Source organism: Leptodactylus fuscus, chromosome 1 (assembly GCF_031893055.1).
Source record: "Leptodactylus fuscus isolate aLepFus1 chromosome 1, aLepFus1.hap2, whole genome shotgun sequence".
NCBI classification, from domain to species: domain Eukaryota; kingdom Metazoa; phylum Chordata; class Amphibia; order Anura; family Leptodactylidae; genus Leptodactylus; species Leptodactylus fuscus.
In genome coordinates, this window is record NC_134265.1 from 19,755,664 (window position 1) to 19,777,178 (window position 21,515).

Sequence of the window (21,515 nt, forward strand, 5' to 3'; positions counted from 1 at the left end):
ATTCTGGATATTTCTCAAGGATTACGATTCCATCTTTTGCAGCTCTTACTTTAGTAAAGGTTAGTAAAATGCCACAATTCAGTGTTTCATCAGCTACCACAATACACAGTCCTCTATTCTTCAGAAGGTCTTTTAATCCATCCAAAAAGTTCAACCTTTCCTGCTCCGGCCTCTTGCAACACCTCAGGCCCTGGGCTGGAATTCCTCTCCCATGAGACAATGTGCATGTGTAAACAGCGGAGGGGTAAATTATCTAGACCTTATCTGTACGGGAAGGGTGAGGGCGGGGGTACACACTCAAAGCCATAGAATGTTACAGAAAGATAGATTGATAGATAGATAGATAGATAGATAGATAGATAGGAGATAGATAAATAGATAGATAGTAGATAGATAGATAATAGATAGATAGATAGGAGATAGATAGATAGATAGATAGATAGATAGATAGATAGATAGATAGATAGATAATAGATAGATAGGAGATAGATAGATAGATAGATAGATAGATAGATAGATAATAGATAGATAGATAGATAGATAGATAGGAGATAGATAGATAGATAGATAGATAGATAGATAGATAGGAGATTGATAGGAGATAGATAGATAGGAGATTGATAGATAGATAGATAGATAGATAGATAGATAGATAGATAGGAGATAGATAGATAGATAGATAGGAGATAGATAGATAGGAGATTGATAGATAGATAGATAGATAGATAGATAGATAGATAGATAGATAGATAGATAGGAGATAGATAGATAGGAGATAGATAGATAGATAGATAGATAGATAGATAGGAGATAGATAGATAGATAGATAGATAGATAGATAGATAGGAGATTGATTGATAGATAGATAGATAGATAGGAGATAGATAGATAGATAGATAGATAGATAGATAGATGATAGATAGGAGATAGATAGATAGATAGATAGATAGATAGATAGATAGATAGAACATTGATTTATGGCTAGCCAGACTTACTTTCCATTCTTATCTGGGATATTGGCGTCGGCTTTATGATCTAGGAGATATTTGCACGCCTCCACGTGGCCATGTTGTACAGATAGCAGCAGTGGTGTGTGACCGTCCTGCAGAGACAATAATGCCATTATATACACACAGTAAGGGAAGGTTCACATGTCCAAAGTCCAGTGCTGAGGCAGCGCAGGTGTTCTATTATGTAATCCTATGCAGTGAGCTCCCCCTAGTGGTGACCGCAGACAGAATTATTAACGATTATGTCAATGCAGGGGATTGGTTGCTCTGTATTGGGACTGCAATAAATATATACCAGCTATATAAGAAGTTAATATATTTAACCACTGTGGTCAGGAATGTTTGTAGAGGTTTTAGGCAACACTGCATTTTACACTCTTGTGACCGCTTGGCTTGGATCCCCAAACTTATTTAGGGTCGGAGAACTCCTCAGACACGTCTCCCATTCCTATAATTTACAACCTATATAATTACTATAGACTATTCCAGACTCTGGATATGACAGGACCTTCCTCATCTATTTCCAGTTTGTGGTTCCATTCATTAGGTGTAAATACCATATCAATTCTACGGTATAATTTTCACTTTCTGAACCTAAAATCTATATAATTATATCGTAATACTAGAGGGACGGGGAGAAGATAAAACCCAGATGTCCAGTATAGGATATTTAGGGGTAATCATCTGCACTGGAGGACTCAGTGCTCAGGCAGTTGAATGGGGGACATGTAATACAACATTTCACCAGCGGTGGCCACTGTAAGAGAAAAGCCTGGCTCCCAGTGATCACAGTGTTGGCGATCAGCTGATTACCAGTGTGATCACCCCATTATCTCACCTTATAAGGCTTATGCAGGTGACTTGCATCTCTGAAGGCTGAAAGGGGACATTATAGAGCACTTGGGGTCTCTTTATAACATGTATAACAACCCCGAATCTGCAAAGTCCTGCTCGCACAGCATCACCATCAGTTCAGCATTGTTTTTTTTACATTCTGTTGTTTAGGTCGAATACTGCGTGCAGATTACAGAAATGTAAGGAGATTTTCAGCTGATTTCTTTCAGAACTCATTTCTAAATCCAATATGAAGTCTGTAATCCTGCGATACACAACGACCCCGCACTTTTATGTAATAGCCGGAGGGCGGGGGATGGAGGCGACACACTTACATGTCCATACAATGTAGAGAACATACATGAATTAAAGGGAAATTGTTCCCCAATTTTTTATATATATGTACATGATTATGGGGGCAGCCATCTTGCCTGAACTTCTCCTTTATTCTCTTAGCAGCATTTAGTGATCTGCTTTACAGCAGTCTCATATCCATAGGCAGCAATAGTCTAGAGCAGACTCATTGAGGTCTATGGGAGAGTTTTTTTTTTTAGACATTAGGGGAAGAGATAAACTGTGACATCATCTATTGTCAGTAGTGATTAGGGTTGAGCGATCAGGATCCCGATTGGCGACCGAGCAAATTTCACGATCGGGATCCGCTGGAAAATGATCGGAAATCGGATTGCGAAAACTCAAGATCGGCTCAACCCTAAAAGTGACTTTTCCCATAGTAAAGCCTTGACTAGGGTTGAGCGATCGGGATCAGGAAAGATCGGATCCTGATCGGCGATCGAGCAAATTTCACGATCGGGATCGGCTGGAAAATGACCAAAAATCAGATTTTAAAATCGATCCTGAAATCTCAAGATCGGCTCAACCCTAGTAGTGATGTAACGATGGCTCAGTGGTGTTCTCTATAGAGGTGTTAACTTCCATTGTAATACTGTCCACAGATTATTATCAATAAAGTTTTTATTGCAAAGCTCCTGTAAGGAGTTGGCCCAGAATGTATATTGGGTAGCGGTCTCGCGTGTTTTGTCACTGTTTTGCTATGTTAGTCCATGCATGGTGTGACCAGTGGAAGTTTCTCTAGTTCTTACCGAATCTTTGACATTTAGCAGGCACTTGTGACCACATAACTGCTGCAGTGCCGGGACCGAGCCGCTCACCGCTGAAAAACAAGATGATGGTTATATAATAATGTAATATTAGACACCAAACCACAGCCTGGCCCCGATTTCTGGAATCTACAGCACAATACAGACTAATATGTTTCACAGCTGAGGATTTGCTACATTGTATCCGGTCTACACAATCTTCTAAGTGCTAAACGGCCTGGACTGATACAATATAGTAAATTGGTGTAATTCCATATCCTGATACAGTGTCACAGACCCTCAGCTGTGACAACATCACCTTAGGTTGGAGTAGACTCAATGACGGTGAGGTCTGATTGGTTAGAAATGTGTAACACGACAATCACTCCCATCATGGCCGAGGACGAGTGTCGGTCTGATCAGTGGCGAAGTCTTGTCTATGGTTGTTGAGACTTCAGCACACTGGTATAATATGGTCCCTCCCAACATTGTTAAGCCCCACCCAGTTACGCCCACTTTAAGGGTAACTTACCTGCATAATGCACGCAGGTTCTGCCCATATTGTCTGTGCACTCAGTCGGACATTTAGCCTGCAAAAATAATCACATCATTCATCGGGATAAGATGTACAAAAGTAAGTGAACCCCCTCTCCAAACATGAAACAAGCCAATAGAATGGGTTACATGCTTAAAGGGGATGTTTCAGATTCCTCTGCACTTAGCTGTAATGTGTGAGGGACGCCAGAAGTAAGTGTTCAATTCCACCACAGCACCCCCGCAGGGGAAATGAGGCATGACACAGTTCTCATTCAAATCAATGGGCTGGTTGTGTATGGCCATGTTGGGACCTCTAGATCTAGAGACTCTCTTTGTAGCCACTCTCCTCTATGGCTTGTAGATGGAGGCCATCTCTATTATAGAGATTTTCCAGGATTATTAATGGATGGCCTATCACTAGGATAGCTCATCAATTGAAGATGGGTGAGAATCTGACAATGGTTTGATGAGACTGCAGCATTTGGGTGAGCGTTGCGGCCTCTTCGATGAAAACCAAACACAGCGCCATACATTGTATGGTGGCCTTGCTTGGTATTACAGCTCAACCCATTCACTTGAATGGGACTGAGCTGTGAACAGGCCATGTGACCAATGTACATGATGTCACATGGCCTGATCTATGGAGATCTCATGTGTCGGACCCCAGTTGATGTTATATCCTAAGCCTGGCCACCCCTTTAACTCTAAATAGGGTATTTAGTTCAGGTTTTGGCCCAGACAATCCCTTTGAACAGTCTGTTCAGCTATCACCCAGCTTTCCTGAAGTCCTGAAACAATCATATTTGTGCAGTGATAGGCAATGTAGCGGGTACAAGCATCGCTGCTGCCCTGAATGGGTCCATTAGTCGCTGACATTTTTGCAAAAACTTAGCACACTGAGCGGAGGAGGGGCGCATTCACAGCGCAGAGTCAGCGACCTTCACATTGTCGTTTCCTGCTCGCAGCAAACACGCCTGGAATTTGTACATTTTGGGCAGGGGTCAGGCTGGAGCATCTTTACTAATCAATCTGCGCTGGCAAAAATCCTCAAATCTCCGTTTGCCACGTGACAATGGAGCAGCTGCCAGAGACGGAGGCGGCTCAGCGTCATATGGCCGAGATTACGGGACAATTTCTGCCAGAGCGGGTTTCGTCGTGAGGGAAATGTTCTATAAATGGCGGCATTGTATTGGTTATTAAATCGCTGCAATCCTGTTTATCTGGGCTCAGGCTCCTCACCTAAACTTTTGCTTTTCTGTCCATATTTGCGCCACTTATATGTTTTGTAATATACTAGATTAACACATTTTGTCCCCTTTTTGTGGAATCCTACATCCCCCTACTACTAGAGCACCCCTACCCCATAATATAAGTTATGCCCTCGTATATAAAAAAGGGTATCCTTAGGAAAAGCCTTATTACATCTGCGGGGGTCTGAGAGCCAGGACCTCTGCAGATCAGTTATACAGAGACAACATGGGTATTCGCAACGTGGGGTTCTGGTCTCAAGGGGTTGTCCGAGATTAACATTTTTTATGGCCTATCCTCGAGATCCTTACTAATATTATAAATGTGAAAGTTTGTGTGTTTGGATGTTTGTTCCTCAATCACGCTAAAACGGCTGGACGTTTTTTTCTGAAATTTCGCCCACCGCTACATATTGGCCAGGAAAGTGGGTCACTCACCCCAAATCGCCACCGCACCCGTCCAAAGTTGTCCCCAGCTCTGCTCTCGGCTCTGCCATCACGTCAGTGCAGTAACTTACACGACACTCCAGTTGGTCCATGCCAGTGTGTGGGCGGTATAGAGAGCCAGCACCGCGGCCCCATAGGCTTGCAGTGCAATGTGGGTGTGGCCTGCGTCCGTGCACAGTCTGCATAAGATGGCGGCTGCCGGCATGTGGCGACCGCCGCTGACAAGACGGAGATGGAGCTGGGGTTGGCGGGGGGCAGAGACGGAGCTGGGGGGGGGGGGAGGGTGTCGGAGAAGGAGCTGGGGGGTCGGAGAAGAAGCTGGGGGGGGTTGGTGAAGGAGCTGGGGGGGGGGTTGGTGAAGGAGCTGGGGGGGTTGGTGAAGGAGCTGGGGGGGTTGGTGAAGGAGCTGGGGGGGTTGGTGAAGGAGCTGGGGTGGGGGGTTGGTGAAGGAGCTGGGGGAGGGGGGTTGGTGAAGGAGCTGGGGGAGGGGGGTTGGTGAAGGAGCTGGGGGAGGGGGGTTGGTGAAGGAGCTGGGGGAGGGGGGTTGGAGAAGGAGCTGGGGAGGTTTGGAGAAGGAGCTGGGGAGGTTTGGAGAAGGAGCTGGGGGGGGGGAGCTGGGGCGGATGGAGATGGAGCTGGGGACGGGGGGTTGGAGAGGGAGCTGGCCGAGTCCACAGGAGTGGGGTAAGAGGGGGGCCAGCAGCCGGGGGACCACGGCTAGAAAGGAAAGGGGCGTGGGGGACCACGGCCTGTGCTGCAGGTGGTTCGCACAAAGGTCAGGGGGACGCGTACGAAGACGCGGGTATAGCTAGTAGACCATAAATACCTGATCGGTAGGGGTCGACACCTTGTCTGGATCAGGTTCATATGGCCTATCCTGAGGCTACAGCATTAAGCCTGGACAACCCCACACACTTTAATTCCTCCCCCCACCCCACAGGATATTGGACCCTATTACTGACTCCATACAATATAATGGCCTGATCCTCAGGGCCCATTGAAGGTTGAACTTGGAAGTGGCGTCGAGAGGATCGGTAAGTAACTGCAGACAGTTTTCCCTGGTGCTGCAGAACATGGGAGAACTGAAGCCTCAGCCCGGTTCTGCTTCTGGTAGAGCAGGAAGCCACAGACTAACCCCGAGACCACCTAAAGCTATGTGTAATGGGGGAACCTAGCTGTACCCCAAATGTCCTGATAGAGACAGCAGTGACTGGATAGGTTTGCACGTCAACATACAATACATGATAAGCGCCGCCATATTGACTCATGGAGATCACACAACGATCTATAGAGAGTTTGGGCAGGATAATAAGGCTGATACGCACCTGTAGAAGTTTTTTGATGCACTCTAGATGGTTGTGTTTCACTGCCAGGTGTAAAACACTGTGACCTGTAAGACCCAAACAACTAGGGTGAGACGCTACAGTATATCTCCACCAGGAGCAGGAGCGCAGCGATACAGTCTGAGCCGCGCCCTGGAGGTCCAGAGACGTCTCTGTCATATAAAAGTATTATAAAGAGACCCCCACCATGTACCATCTATAATACTGAGGTCGCTGAGGCAGAAGGGGGCGCTATGGACTCTGATATTACTATACCTGACAAATCCTGAGCAGCGACGTCCGCCCCCTGCGCCAACATCATCCTCAGACAGTCTGCATTGCCCTTCGTGGCAGCGAGGTGAAACCTGAAAAATAGAAGCAAGTACATGTTACGATGATATACAGTAGTAGGAAGTCATATACATATACTGAGGGTATATACACTCTATTACAACCCTACTAAGTTCTCGCCAGCCAGTTATTATGGTAGGGGGTCCCACACAACAGTCTGCAGGTCGTCTGATCCTACAGTCACTGCCGACTTCTTACTAATTCACCAAAAGTAGGCTAGCAAGAAACCACAGAGAGATCTCCAAGATCAGACGACGCAAGGCTTGATTGTAGTCTGTTACCATGAAGACACATAGCTCTGGATAGGAGCTGTGAACACAAATAGTAGGTTTTGTTTTATCAGGACTATTGGCAGGCTGGCATTTTCTTTCTCAATGAGGAACAATAATAAAAAAGGGAATGTAGTCGGATGTGGTGAGACACTGAGAAAGGAATGATATCACTGTATTGCATAAATGGGACAATAAGGTGACAAGTCACATCAGTAATGCCTTACATAGGGTGTCTGGTCTTATGGAACTAATGCACTACAGTATTATATCTTCTAAATCATTTTTTTGTCAGTTCTTCCCCATGTACAAGATCTCTGCTTGCTGTCAGTGACTGAGAAGACTCTTGTGTCCATTCAGAGGCAGTGACCCTGTATATAGCTAGTCCTGCTCTCAGCGGATACATTGTATCCAGTCTAGACAATGCTCTGTGAGCTCAACAGCCTGGACTCCACACTGATATATTGTAACAAACTAGTACATAACTAGTCCTGCTCTTATCTGAGGAGTGGAGACAATTGTATCTAGTCTAGACAATGCTCTGTGAGCTCAACAGCCTGGACTCCAGTCTGATAGATTGTAGCAAACTAGCAGAGAGCTTTGTGCAGCTGCACACAGAGCATTGTCTACACTCACAATTCCAAATATAATAGCTAGCGCTGCTCTCAGCTAAGTGGAAACAATTATATCCAGTCTAGACAATGCTCTGTGAGCTAAACAAATCACCGGCAACTGGACAAATCTCTCTGCTACAATATATCACTCTGGAGTACAGGCTGTTGAGCTCACAGAGCATTGTCTAGACTGGATACAATGTATCAGTGTGGAGTTCGGGCTGTTGAGCTCACAGAGCATTGTCTACACTGGATACATCAGCAGCAGCTGCACAGATCTCTCTGCTAGTTTGTTACAATGTATCAGTGTTGAGTCCAGGCCATTGAGATCACAGAGCATTGTCTAGACTGGATATAATGTATCAGTGTGGAGTCCAGGCTGTTAAGCTCACAAAGCATTGTCTAGTCTGGATATAATGTATCAGTGTGGAGTCCAGGCTGTTGAGATCACAGAGCATTGTCTAGACTGGATATAATGTATCAGTGTGGAGTCCAGGCTGTTGAGATCACAGAGCATTGTCTAGACTGGATATAATGTATCAGTAGGAGTCCAGGCTGTTGAGCTCACAGAGCATTGTCTAGACTGGATACAATATATCAGTCTGGAGTTCAGGCTCTTGAGCACACAGAGCATTGTCTAGACTGGATACAATGTATCAGTGTGGAGTCCAGGCTGTTGAGCACACAGAGCATTGTCTAGACTGGATACAATATATCAGTCTGGAGTTCAGGCTCTTGAGCACACAGAGCATTGTCTAGACTGGATACAATATATCAGTCTGGAGTTCAGGCTCTTGAGCACACAGAGCATTGTCTAGACTGGATACAACAGCAACAGCTGCACAAATTTCTGCCAAAATGTATCAGTCTGGAGTCCAGGCTGCACAGCTCAGGCTAGGTTCACATCTGCGTCGGCTTCCACCGAAAATTGGCGGGAAGAAGTCCCATTCTAGTCTATAGAGTACACAGGTAATTGATGTTTTAGCAGACGTCTCTCCGTCGTTTGTGTCTCCTTGTAGACGGCTTGGTGATAGTATACCCTCATCTACTCTACTTCTTATATATCCAGGTTCTCCAAAAAATATATATACCGTATATCTTCATCACATCTTCCAAAAGTTCTCTAAGAAATTTAGTTTTTCTACACAACTGAAGCGCGACAGTGTGATATGTCGCTTATGAAATGAGAGATGTCTCTGGGTCTTTGAAACCTGAACGTGCCAAATCCTAAAAAAGAATTCGCTCCATATCAGCAACTCCTCTAGTCTTAGCTGAAAACTGGTAAAATAGGTTCACGCAAAGTCCAAAGTGGCCAAGTCCAACCAACAGAAGGACCAAAGCGAGCCGGAAAGTTACAAAAGTATGTGGAGGTCGCCGTCCAGAATATTTGCTAGCAGGAAACCCCAAGACAACGAGCAGACGGCTCCCAATGTGGCTCCGGTCACTTGTACAGACTTCCGCTGCCTCTTGAGACAGAAGAATTTGTGGTTTGTCTTGCGGTTTCGGAGGGCTTATCCAGTGCTGTACGAGACCTCCAGGAAGACCTCAGAAGATGGCGATCGGGTTTCAAAGGATGAAGCGAATGTAGGCGAGATATACAATGAAGACTCTCAAGGACTTAAAAGCTTGAGTATCAAAGGGGTCAGATTAGATACATCAGATAGTGATACGGCTCTTGACATGTCTCTGACCTCGCTGTAGGGGGCATTGAGGGTTTCCAAATCTGAGAAACATGGCTGCTCCCTTCCAGGAACAAGGGCCATACCTGCCCAGGGGTTGTGTCTGGTATTGCAGATGAACGGCGGAGTGGTGTGGCATCTTGTCCTAATTCTTAAAAGCCCCTTTAAGGTCGAGGTCAAACAATGTTTATTAAACAGATCCCATCCACATGTTGCTGCAACATCTGCGCTAAGTCAATTATCGCTCCGGGTTATACCTGCAGATTTCAACTTTTGCAAGGCAAAGGCTCAAAGCTATGGGGAACTTGTTTTGCAGATTTTTTTAGAAGTAAAGGAGTAAGGAGAACAGGGGGCGAAAGTTCCATAACTGCCCCGTGTGAAGGAAGCACTAGTACACTTGCCTGTATAGACCAATGCTCCATATACTTCTATGGGGTAGCTGGAGGTCACCGAGATAAGTGTCTTTGGTGGAACCATCGCTTCAAGGCGGTGAGAGACCTCTTATCTCCTAGGGCAGTGATGGCAAACCTATGCCGAGTGTGTGGTCGCCCGGATCACTCACTAACAGGGAATCCCGTACAGAATTCCGTTAGTGAGCGACTGCTGCCTTCAGCTGGTTGTGCAGATGTACATCCAGTCAATGCACGCTGCGCGGTCCACACGGCCTACACTGACTGCAGAGTGTGACCTCTGCACCAGCGCGGGTGTCATGACGTAAGTGAACAGGAGAAAGGACGCCCCGGTAGCTCTTCAGGTAAGTATATTTGTGGGTGTACTGTCTGGGGAGGGGGCTATTGTGGACCATTTCATGCTGTGTGGGGAGGGGGGCTACTGTGGAGTATACAGGTATAATCATTTGTGGTGGCCAGTGCGGGGCAGATTGTACTGTGTGGGGGCCACTGCAGGGCAGATTGTACTGTGTGGGGGCCACTGTGGGGCAGATTGTACTGTGTGGCAGCCACTGCGGGGCAGATTGTACTGAGTGGGGGCCACTGCGGGGCAGATTGTACCCCGCATACCCTTAAAATAACCTACTTCCCTTGCACTCACTCTCTCACCACAACCTTCAGCATAGCCCTGAATTGTCCCAGTATTGGACAGGCCCAGTAGATTACCAGAGTCCTCGAGTGGGGCCGGCTCTAACACAATAAGGCTGAGTTCACACTGAGTTTTTTGGTCAGGATTTTGAGGCCGAATTCGCCTCAAAATCCTGACCAAAAAGACGACTCCGATTGATATCAATGAGAGCTGGTCATTTCTTTTTACCTGGAGCTGGAAAAAAGAATGGACATGCTCAATCTTCAGGCGGAGTGCCCCTCACGAATTCGCCTGCATACCTCCCAACTTTTGAACAACAGAAAGAAGGATAAAATGTGCGGCGCGCCGTGGCAAATTTAACTTCGCCCACTGTTATGTTGACTCCGTCCATTCTCATTAATTTTTCATGTGCCCCCACACAGTATAATCCTCCTACAGTCACCCGCACATTATATGTCTCCACATTATAATGTCCCCCTTCCAACTGCCCCACTGTATTAAGTCCCTCTCCTGGTGCCCCAGTTTAAACATGAAACTAGATCAGCTGGAGGGGGACATTAGCAATGGGGGTAGTTGGAGGGAGACGATAAATTAATGGCAGATGAAGTGGGACATTAAATGGGGGCAACTAGAGGGGGACATTAAACTCGGGCAGCTAGAAGCAAACTGTAGGTGTAGCTGGAGGGGACTTTACACTGGGGGCAACTAGAGGCAGACAGGTCCCCCTCCAGCTACTCCCATGGTTTAATGCCCCTCCAGTTGTCCCCAGTTTAATATCCCCCAGTTTAAGTGTTCCCTTTCATCTGCCCCATTTCATGTCCCCTCCTCCAGCTCTGCCCCCGGTTTCATCTCCCCTCCTCCATTTCTCCCTCAGTTTCATATCCTCTTTCATCTTCCCCCAGTTTCATGTCCCTCCTCCATCTTTGACCCCAGTATAATGACAAACACACACACAGACAGACACACACATACTCACACTCTCTCTCTCCATCCTGCATCTCACATCCCCCCTCCCCTCTCAGTCCCTTACACGCATCTCTTCATCTCTTCACTGCACGGGACACTGACACACCCACCTAGTCACGTGACCGTGTGATGTCACACAAGTTCCTTGAACCACAGTGAAGCGTTCCTCCGATCACCAGAGCCTTGTTCAATAAAACATTAAAAGGGACATGCCGGGAGCTGTGCGGGACATGCAGGGGTATGAGCGCGGGACTCTCCTGCCAAATGCGGGACATTTGGGAGGTCTGCGCCTGAAGACACTCCCAACTAGGCCCATTCATTTGGGCATAATCCAGATGGTAGTGCCGCGACTGCCCCATATTTTGGACCGGAACCTGAAGCGGCCTCCACGTCAAATTTCGATCCAAAATACTCTGTCTGAACTCAGCCTAATGGTCCAGGAGAAGACACCTCAATCTGATGAGTACTTTGGTCTATCTCCAAGGGTTTTTTTGGAGAGTGGACCTCTAGCATGATTTTATTTTGCAGACCCAGATAACCTGAGTCCATCTCTGCATGTTCCTCCTCCTATTGAAATCTTGACTTTTCCACGCCAACACGGGGAGAACATACAAACTCCTTGCAGATATTGTTCATGGTGGGATTCGAACCCAAGACTCGCAAGGTTGCAGTGCTAACCACTGAGCCACTGTGTTGCCCCACAATCTTGACTTTTCTTGTCTCAATCAAACCATCTTCAACTTTTTTCCGTCTTCCTAATTCTTCCAGCAGACCAGAGACGTCTCTGTAGACCAGTTCTGGAGTGTGTGCCTAGGGATATTAGGTACGTCGCCCCTTTAAGGACTGGGCACTCCTATTGTACTTGCCTTGCTGTCTGGAGTGTCAGTCTATGTTCTGGTAGTCAATGTTTTTCTTTCCGATGATACGGGTGGATGGAATTCCTATTTCCGTCACACATTATTGATTAAGGCGTTGGATGGAGATTTACAGCTGGGAGCCGACCTCTGACCCCGGCTTGTAATTACGTCTGCGTGAAATCTCGGATTCCAGTATCGGCCTGATTTTTTTACCAGTTATGGTGATTTTACACATCCAGGACAAGAAAACACAAGGTAATTGCCCCGGCCTGGGCTGTATCAGGAAATGCTCCCGAATGTGATAAATGAGGTTGTAGAACACATAGAAGCTGTCCCGAAATACAGCGCAAAAGTAACGAAAAATATCTTTTTACATTTATCCTAACAAAAATCCTATAGATAGGATTAACCCAATAGTGTACTGCTCAATAATACGGATTCTTTGATATATAATACGGCTATATACGCTCACTGCGAAAAAATCACGCAAATGTCGCATCGATGCAAAACTCGTCCTGCAGTTCTGTCTCAGGCAGATATGTAAATAAATACAGGTGAGGTCTGATCAGACTCTGGGTCTTACCACAAGAGGGCGTAAAAGTGCTTCCCCACTGCCCTATAAAAAGGCTCTCGGGGGCTACTTTTGGGTAGTGGACCTCTTAGTGATAGTTTGTTGATTCATGGACATCCTTCTATGATGCACTTTATGCCCAGTTGACAGACAGGGGGCATTATTGGACTAAGAGAATCAAGATGGTTCTTTTGGTTAATCTAGGTAATGGATGCAATGTTTACGTGAGGGCGCACACAGGATGGACAGGCTGCGGATGGCCCAGACAAATCACCAATAGAGCGGATTGTTTGATCCACCGCCTAGCAGTCTCCACATCCACCATCCAGACACATTTGGTGCCTTCATTACACCCCTCTGTCTCCCGAACCATTTCCAGGCACTTAGCTATCCCATCAGTCTCAAAGCCATACATAACCACTGCTCCACTTAATGGGGGGTACATAGTGACATAGAGCCAAATAGGGAGGGGCCCAGAACAGGCCCAATGCATCGCACCCTGCCAACCATAACCCCACTGTGCGCCAGGAGCAACTACTCCCAACCTGCTGTCTAAAGTCATGTCCTAAGGCTCTATAGTCAGACACTGGCTTATATGTAGCCACCAATAGATGGCACTACTGAGTTGTTTGCATACTTTTTCCTAGAGTGCATTGTCCTATAGACTCCATACTTGGTAGATCTCCACAAGGAGAATCAGTACCTTCAGAGAACAAGTCTGATAGCCTCAAGGAAATTATTGGGTTGCTTTCTACTAGTCGAAGGGGCGAACATTTCAAGATATGCAACACATGCTTAAATTTAACACCGCTAACTATAGCATTAACATGAGCTGATGGTCCCAACCACAGTGGCTTATGAAGGTCCATCGCTGCTGTCAGTCAATGATCTAAGGGTAACATTCTACTTTTTAGTGCAGCACTGCTCACTGCTGTAGCTTTAAGGTGCTCTGCCTACAAGTCAGTCTTTGGCTGGGTGCTGCTTCATTCTCCAATCCTGAGTTGAGACGGAGTACCACCTTGTTGAGACTACACAGATGCCTGCTATAGATTGTAGTTAGGTGGTATTTTCAGTATATGGATATTGGCTATATCCCTGGTTACTTATTTTGGTTTGCTTTCTTGGATATTTGATTTCTAACTGATATGGATGGTAGGAATAAGAAAGGAGGATACATGGGTCTGGAGGAGGACAAAGGAAATTGGGAGGAAGACAGAAGGGTCTGGAGGAGGACAGAGGAATAGAGAAGGGTCTGGAGGAGGACAGAAGGGTCTGGAGGAGGACAGAGGAAATCGGGAGGAAGACAGAAGGGTCTGGAGGAAGACAGAGGAATCAGGAGGAAGACAGAAGGGTCTGGAGGAGGACAGAGGAAATCGGGAGGAAGACAGAAGGGTCTGGAGGAAGACAGAGGAATCAGGAGGAAGACAGAAGGGTCTGGAGGAGGACAGAGGAATCAGGAGGAATAGAGAAGGGTCTAGAGGAGGACAGAGGGGTCTGGAGGAAGGCAGAGGTGTCTGGAGGAAGACAGAGGGGTCTGGAGGAAAACAGAGGAATCGGGAGGAGGACAGAGGAATCAGCAGAAAAACAGAGGGGTCTGGAGGAGGACAGAGAAATCAGGAGGAAGACAGAGGGGTCGGAAGGAAGACAGAGGAGTCTGGAGGAAAACAGAGGTGTCTGGAGAGAACATAGAGGCCTGGAGGAAAGCGAAGGATCTGAAGGGGTTATGAAGTCCAAAGGAGACAATGGGATCTGGTGGGGACAAAGAGGCCTGAAAGGGACAGAAGTATCTGGAAGGGACAGAAAAGTCTGGAGGCACTGAGGAATCTGGAGGAAGACAGAAGGGTCAGGAGGGGACAGAAATATCTGGAGTGGACAGAGAGGTCTGGAGAGGACAGAAGTCTTTAGGGCACAGAGAAGTTTGAAGGGGACAGAGAGGTCTGAAGGGCAGAGAGAAAGTCAGGAGGCACTGAGGAATCTGGATAAAAACACAAGGATCAGGAGGAGACAGAGGGTTCTGGAGAGGACAGAAAGGTCTGGAGTGGTATGGAGAGGACTGAGAGGTTTGGAGGAGACAGAGGGGTCTTGAAAGAGGCTTTGCAGCTTTGATAACTAATAACTTGGACTAAATGACCTAATATCGCTCCCCTATACCAGAGCTGAGACACAATGTACAGTCAGCAGTGCAGTACACCAGGCGGCTGTACAGGCAGTCAGCGCCCTGTAATTGCTAGCAGATGGCGGTAAGCGCGGGGTTACATTTTTGTGGTCAATGTACACAATGTTGGCATTTAACTGCAATCCCCCATTTACCACCGGATTTATCATGCGATAGCTCGCCCCATATGGTTAGTGTTCACTTCACTTTCTTTTATATGTTTAACACCTACAACTACCAGAGTTCTCCAAGATCTACCCCTAGAACAGGCCATCAATGTGTGGGCTCCTTCCTCTGTGACTCCCACCAATTACCACCAGTTTGGAAAGACATCACCTGGTCACTACAATATTTAATACAGCACCATCCATACACTTGTGGCGATGTCAGGTACTGCAGCTCAGCCCCATTCATTCCAGTAATTGCTGCTATCCTGTTTTGCTGACAAGATCTATATGGGGCGGTAAGAGCGAGAACACCAAAGATCACACAGCTAAGGAAACTTTATTTACTAGATCCAGGAAAGCACCTTTGGAAAAATGGAAATATTACAGTGATGGAAGAAAATAAACCTGATCCCGACCTGATCTGTTCTGTCAGCTAACAGGTTATTGGGTTCCATCATATACCAAAAGCCTCAGTGCAGACACTTGTGTTACATAGTACAACTCCCAGCAACATCCCGACGAAGATGCAGATGTGAGGGACTCACTGGGACCCAGTTCACATTACTTATCCTGTACTGATCCTGAGTTACATCCTGTATTATACTCCAGAGCTGCGCTCACTATTCTGCTGGTGCAGTCACTGTGTACATACATTACATTACTTATCCTGTATTATACTCCAGAGCTGCGCTCACTATTCTGCTGGTACAGTCACTGTGTACATACATTACATTACTTATCCTGTATTATACTCCACAGCTGCGCTCACTATTCTGCTGGTACAGTCACTGTATACATACATTACATTACTTATCCTGTATTATACTCCAGAGCTGCACTCACTATTCTGCTGGTACAGTCACTGTGTACATACATTACATCACTTATCCTGTACTGATCCTGAGTTACATCCTGTATTATATACCAGAGCTGCACTCACTATTCTGCTGGTACAGTCACTGTGTACATACATTACATTACTTATCCTGTACTGATCCTGAGTTACATCCTGTATTATACTCCAGAGCTGCGCTCACTATTCTGCTGGTGCAGTCACTGTGTACATACATTACATTACTTATCCTGTACTGATCCTGAGTTACATCCTGTATTATACTCCAGAGCTGCGCTCACTATTCTGCTGGTGCAGTCACTGTGTACATAATTACATTACTTATCCTGTATTATACTCCACAGCTGCGCTCACTATTCTGCTGGTACAGTCACTGTGTACATACATTACATTACTTATCCTGTATTATACTCCAGAGCTGCGCTCACTATTCTGCTGGGGCAGTCACTGTGTACATAGATTACATTACTTATCCTGTATTATACTCCAGAGCTGCGCTCACTATTCTGCTGGGGCAGTCACTGTGTACATAGATTACATTACTTATCCTGTGTTATACTCCACAGCTGCGCTCACTATTCTGCTGGTACAGTCACTGTATACATACATTACATTACTTATCCTGTATTATACTCCAGAGCTGCGCTCACTATTCTGCTGGTACAGTCACTGTATACATACATTACATTACTTATCCTGTATTATACTCCAGAGCTGCGCTCACTATTCTGCTGGTACAGTCACTGTGTACATACATTACATCACTTATCCTGTACTGATCCTGAGTTACATCCTGTATTATACACCAGAGCTGCACTCACTATTCTGCTGGTACAGTCACTGTGTACATACATTACATTACTTATCCTGTACTGATCCTGAGTTACATCCTGTATTATACTCCAGAGCTGTGCTCACTATTCTGCTGGTACAGTCACTGTGTACATACATTACATTACTTATCCTGTACTGATCCTGAGTTACATCCTGTATTATACTCCAGAGCTGCGCTCACTATTCTGCTGGTGCAGTCACTGTGTACATAATTACATTACTTATCCTGTATTATACTCCAGAGCTGCGCTCACTATTCTGCTGGTACAGTCACTGTGTACATACATTACATCACTTATCCTGTACTGATCCTGAGTTACATCCTGTATTATACTCCAGAGCTGCACTCACTATTCTGCTTGGGCAGTCACTGTGTACATAGATTACATTACTTATCCTGTATTATACTCCACAGCTGCGCTCACTATTCTGCTGGTACAGTCACTGTATACATACATTACATTACTTATCCTGTATTATACTCCAGAGCTGCGCTCACTATTCTGCTGGTACAGTCACTGTGTACATACATTACATCACTTATCCTGTACTGATCCTGAGTTACATCCTGTATTATACTCCAGAGCTGCACTCACTATTCTGCTGGTGCAGTCACTGTGTACATACATTACATTACTTATCCTGTATTATACTCCAGAGCTGCGCTCACTATTCTGCTGGGGCAGTCACTGTGTACATAGATTACATTACTTATCCTGTATTATACTCCACAGCTGCGCTCACTATTCTGCTGGTACAGTCACTGTATACATACATTACATTACTTATCCTGTATTATACTCCAGAGCTGCGCTCACTATTCTGCTGGTACAGTCACTGTGTACATACATTACATCACTTATCCTGTACTGATCCTGAGTTACATCCTGTATTATACACCAGAGCTGCACTCACTATTCTGCTGGTACAGTCACTGTGTACATACATTACATTACTTATCCTGTACTGATCCTGAGTTACATCCTGTATTATACTCCAGAGCTGCGCTCACTATTCTGCTGGGGCAGTCACTGTGTACATAATTACATTACTTATCCTGTATTATACTCCACAGCTGCGCTCACTATTCTGCTGGTACAGTCACTGTGTACATACATTACATTACTTATCCTGTATTATACTCCAGAGCTGCACTCACTATTCTGCTGGTGCAGTCACTGTGTACATACATTACATTACTTATCCTGTACTGATCCTGAGTTACATCCTGTATTATACTCCAGAGCTGCACTCACTATTCTGCTGATGCGGTCCCTGTGTACATACATTACATTACTTATCCTGTACTGATCCTGAGTTACATCCTGTATTATACTCCAGAGCTGCGCTCACTATTCTGCTGGTACAGTCACTGTGTACATACATTACATTACTTATCCTGTATTATACTCCAGAGCTGCACTCACTATTCTGCTGATGCGGTCCCTGTGTACATACATTACATTACTTATCCTGTACTGATCCTGAGTTACATCCTGTATTATACTCCACAGCTGCGCTCACTATTCTGCTGGTACAGTCACTGTGTACATACATTACTTATCCTGTACTGATCCTGAGTTACATCCTGTATTATACTCCAGAGCTGCACTCACTATTCTGCTGGAGCAGTCACTGTGTACATACATTACATTACTTATCCTGTACTGATCCTGAGTTACATCCTGTATTATACTCCAGAGCTGCACTCACTATTCTGCTGGTACAGTCACTGTGTACATACATTACATTACTTATCCTGTATTATACTCCAGAGCTGCACTCACTATTCTGCTGGTGCAGTCACTGTGTACATACATTACATTACTTATCCTGTACTGATCCTGAGTTACATCCGGTATTATACTCCAGAGCTGCGCTCACTATTCTGCTGGGGCAGTCACTGTGTACATACATTACATTACTTATCCTGTATTATACTCCACAGCTGCGCTCACTATTCTGCTGGTACAGTCACTGTGTACATACATTACATCACTTATCCTGTACTGATCCTGAGTTACATCCTGTATTATACTCCAGAGCTGCACTCACTATTCTGCTGGGGCAGTCACTGTGTACATAGATTACATTACTTATCCTGTATTATACTCCAGAGCTGCACTCACTATTCTGCTGATGTGGTCACTGTGTACATACATTACATTACTTATCCTGCACTGATCCTGAGTTACATCCTGTATTATACTCCATAGCTGCACTCACTATTCTGCTGGTGCAGTCACTGTGTACATACATTACATTACTTATCCTGTACTGATCCTGAGTTACATACTGTATTATACTCCAGAGCTGCACTCACTATTCTGCTGGTACAGTCACTGTGTACATACATTACATTACTTATCCTGTATTATACTCCAGAGCTGCACTCACTATTCTGCTGGTGCAGTCACTGTGTACATACATTACATTACTTATCCTGTACTGATCCTGAGTTACATCCTGTATTATACTCCAGAGCTGCACTCACTATTCTGCTGGTACAGTCACTGTGTACATACATTACATTACTTATCCTGTATTATACTCCAGAGCTGCACTCACTATTCTGCTGGTGCAGTCACTGTGTACATACATTACATTACTTATCCTGTACTGATCCTGAGTTACATCCGGTATTATACTCCAGAGCTGCGCTCACTATTCTGCTGGGGCAGTCACTGTGTACATACATTACATTACTTATCCTGTATTATACTCCAGAGCTGCGCTCACTATTCTGCTGGTACAGTCACTGTGTACATACATTACATCACTTATCCTGTACTGATCCTGAGTTACATCCTGTATTATACTCCAGAGCTGCACTCACTATTCTGCTGGGGCAGTCACTGTGTACATAGATTACATTACTTATCCTGTATTATACTCCAGAGCTGCGCTCACTATTCTGCTGGTACAGTCACTGTATACATACATTACATTACTTATCCTGTATTATACTCCAGAGCTGCGCTCACTATTCTGCTGGTACAGTCACTGTGTACATACATTACATCACTTATCCTGTACTGATCCTGAGTTACATCCTGTATTATACACCAGAGCTGCACTCACTATTCTGCTGGTACAGTCACTGTGTACATACATTACATTACTTATCCTGTACTGATCCTGAGTTACATCCTGTATTATACTCCAGAGCTGTGCTCACTATTCTGCTGGTACAGTCACTGTGTACATACATTACATTACTTATCCTGTACTGATCCTGAGTTACATCCTGTATTATACTCCAGAGCTGCGCTCACTATTCTGCTGGTGCAGTCACTGTGTACATAATTACATTACTTATCCTGTATTATACTCCCCAGCTGCGCTCACTATTCTGCTGGTACAGTCACTGTGTACATACATTACATTACTTATCCTGTATTATACTCCAGAGCTGCGCTCACTATTCTGCTGGGGCAGTCACTGTGTACATAGATTACATTACTTATCCTGTATTATACTCCACAGCTGCGCTCACTATTCTGCTGGTACAGTCACTGTATACATACATTACATTACTTATCCTGTATTATACTCCAGAGCTGCGCTCACTATTCTGCTGGTACAGTCACTGTGTACATACATTACATCACTTATCCTGTACTGATCCTGAGTTACATCCTGTATTATACTCCAGAGCTGCACTCACTATTCTGCTGGGGCAGTCACTGTGTACATAGATTACATTACTTATCCTGTATTATACTCCACAGCTGCGCTCACTATTCTGCTGGTACAGTCACTGTATACATACATTACATTACTTATCCTGTATTATACTCCAGAGCTGCGCTCACTATTCTGCTGGTACAGTCACTGTGTACATACATTACATCACTTATCCTGTACTGATCCTGAGTTACATCCTGTATTATACTCCAGAGCTGCACTCACTATTCTGCTGGTGCAGTCACTGTGTACATACATTACATTACTTATCCTGTATTATACTCCAGAGCTGCGCTCACGATTCTGCTGGGGCAGTCACTGTGTACATAGATTACATTACTTATCCTGTATTATACTCCACAGCTGCGCTCACTATTCTGCTGGTACAGTCACTGTATACATACATTACATTACTTATCCTGTATTATACTCCAGAGCTGCGCTCACTATTCTGCTGGTACAGTCACTGTGTACATACATTACATCACTTATCCTGTACTGATCCTGAGTTACATCCTGTATTATACACCAGAGCTGCACTCACTATTCTGCTGGTACAGTCACTGTGTACATACATTACATTACTTATCCTGTACTGATCCTGAGTTACATCCTGTATTATACTCCAGAGCTGCGCTCACTATTCTGCTGGTGCAGTCACTGTGTACATACATTACATTACTTATCCTGTACTGATCCTGAGTTACATCCTGTATTATACTCCAGAGCTGCGCTCACTATTCTGCTGGTGCAGTCACTGTGTACATAATTACATTACTTATCCTGTATTATACTCCACAGCTGCGCTCACTATTCTGCTGGTACAGTCACTGTGTACATACATTACATTACTTATCCTGTATTATACTCCAGAGCTGCACTCACTATTCTGCTGGTGCAGTCACTGTGTACATACATTACATTACTTATCCTGTACTGATCCTGAGTTACATCCTGTATTATACTCCAGAGCTGCG

The 21,515-nt window shown here is 45.1% G+C and overlaps 1 protein-coding gene across 2 annotated transcripts in view; it reads right to left on the bottom strand.

Annotated features, from left to right (window-relative positions):
* The window catches only part of RAI14 (retinoic acid induced 14), a 99,204-nt gene that overhangs the window by 14,838 nt on the left and 62,851 nt on the right, over nucleotides 1-21,515 (bottom strand). For both annotated transcript variants that reach the window (XM_075267956.1, XM_075267946.1), the window contains exons 4-8: nucleotides 6,774-6,862; nucleotides 6,501-6,565; nucleotides 3,477-3,534; nucleotides 2,948-3,018; nucleotides 996-1,102 (exon numbers count right to left, since the gene is read on the bottom strand). In XM_075267956.1, coding sequence (XP_075124057.1) covers nucleotides 996-1,102; nucleotides 2,948-3,018; nucleotides 3,477-3,534; nucleotides 6,501-6,565; nucleotides 6,774-6,862 — 390 coding nt within the window. The remainder of the gene's footprint in view (nucleotides 1-995; nucleotides 1,103-2,947; nucleotides 3,019-3,476; nucleotides 3,535-6,500; nucleotides 6,566-6,773; nucleotides 6,863-21,515) is intronic.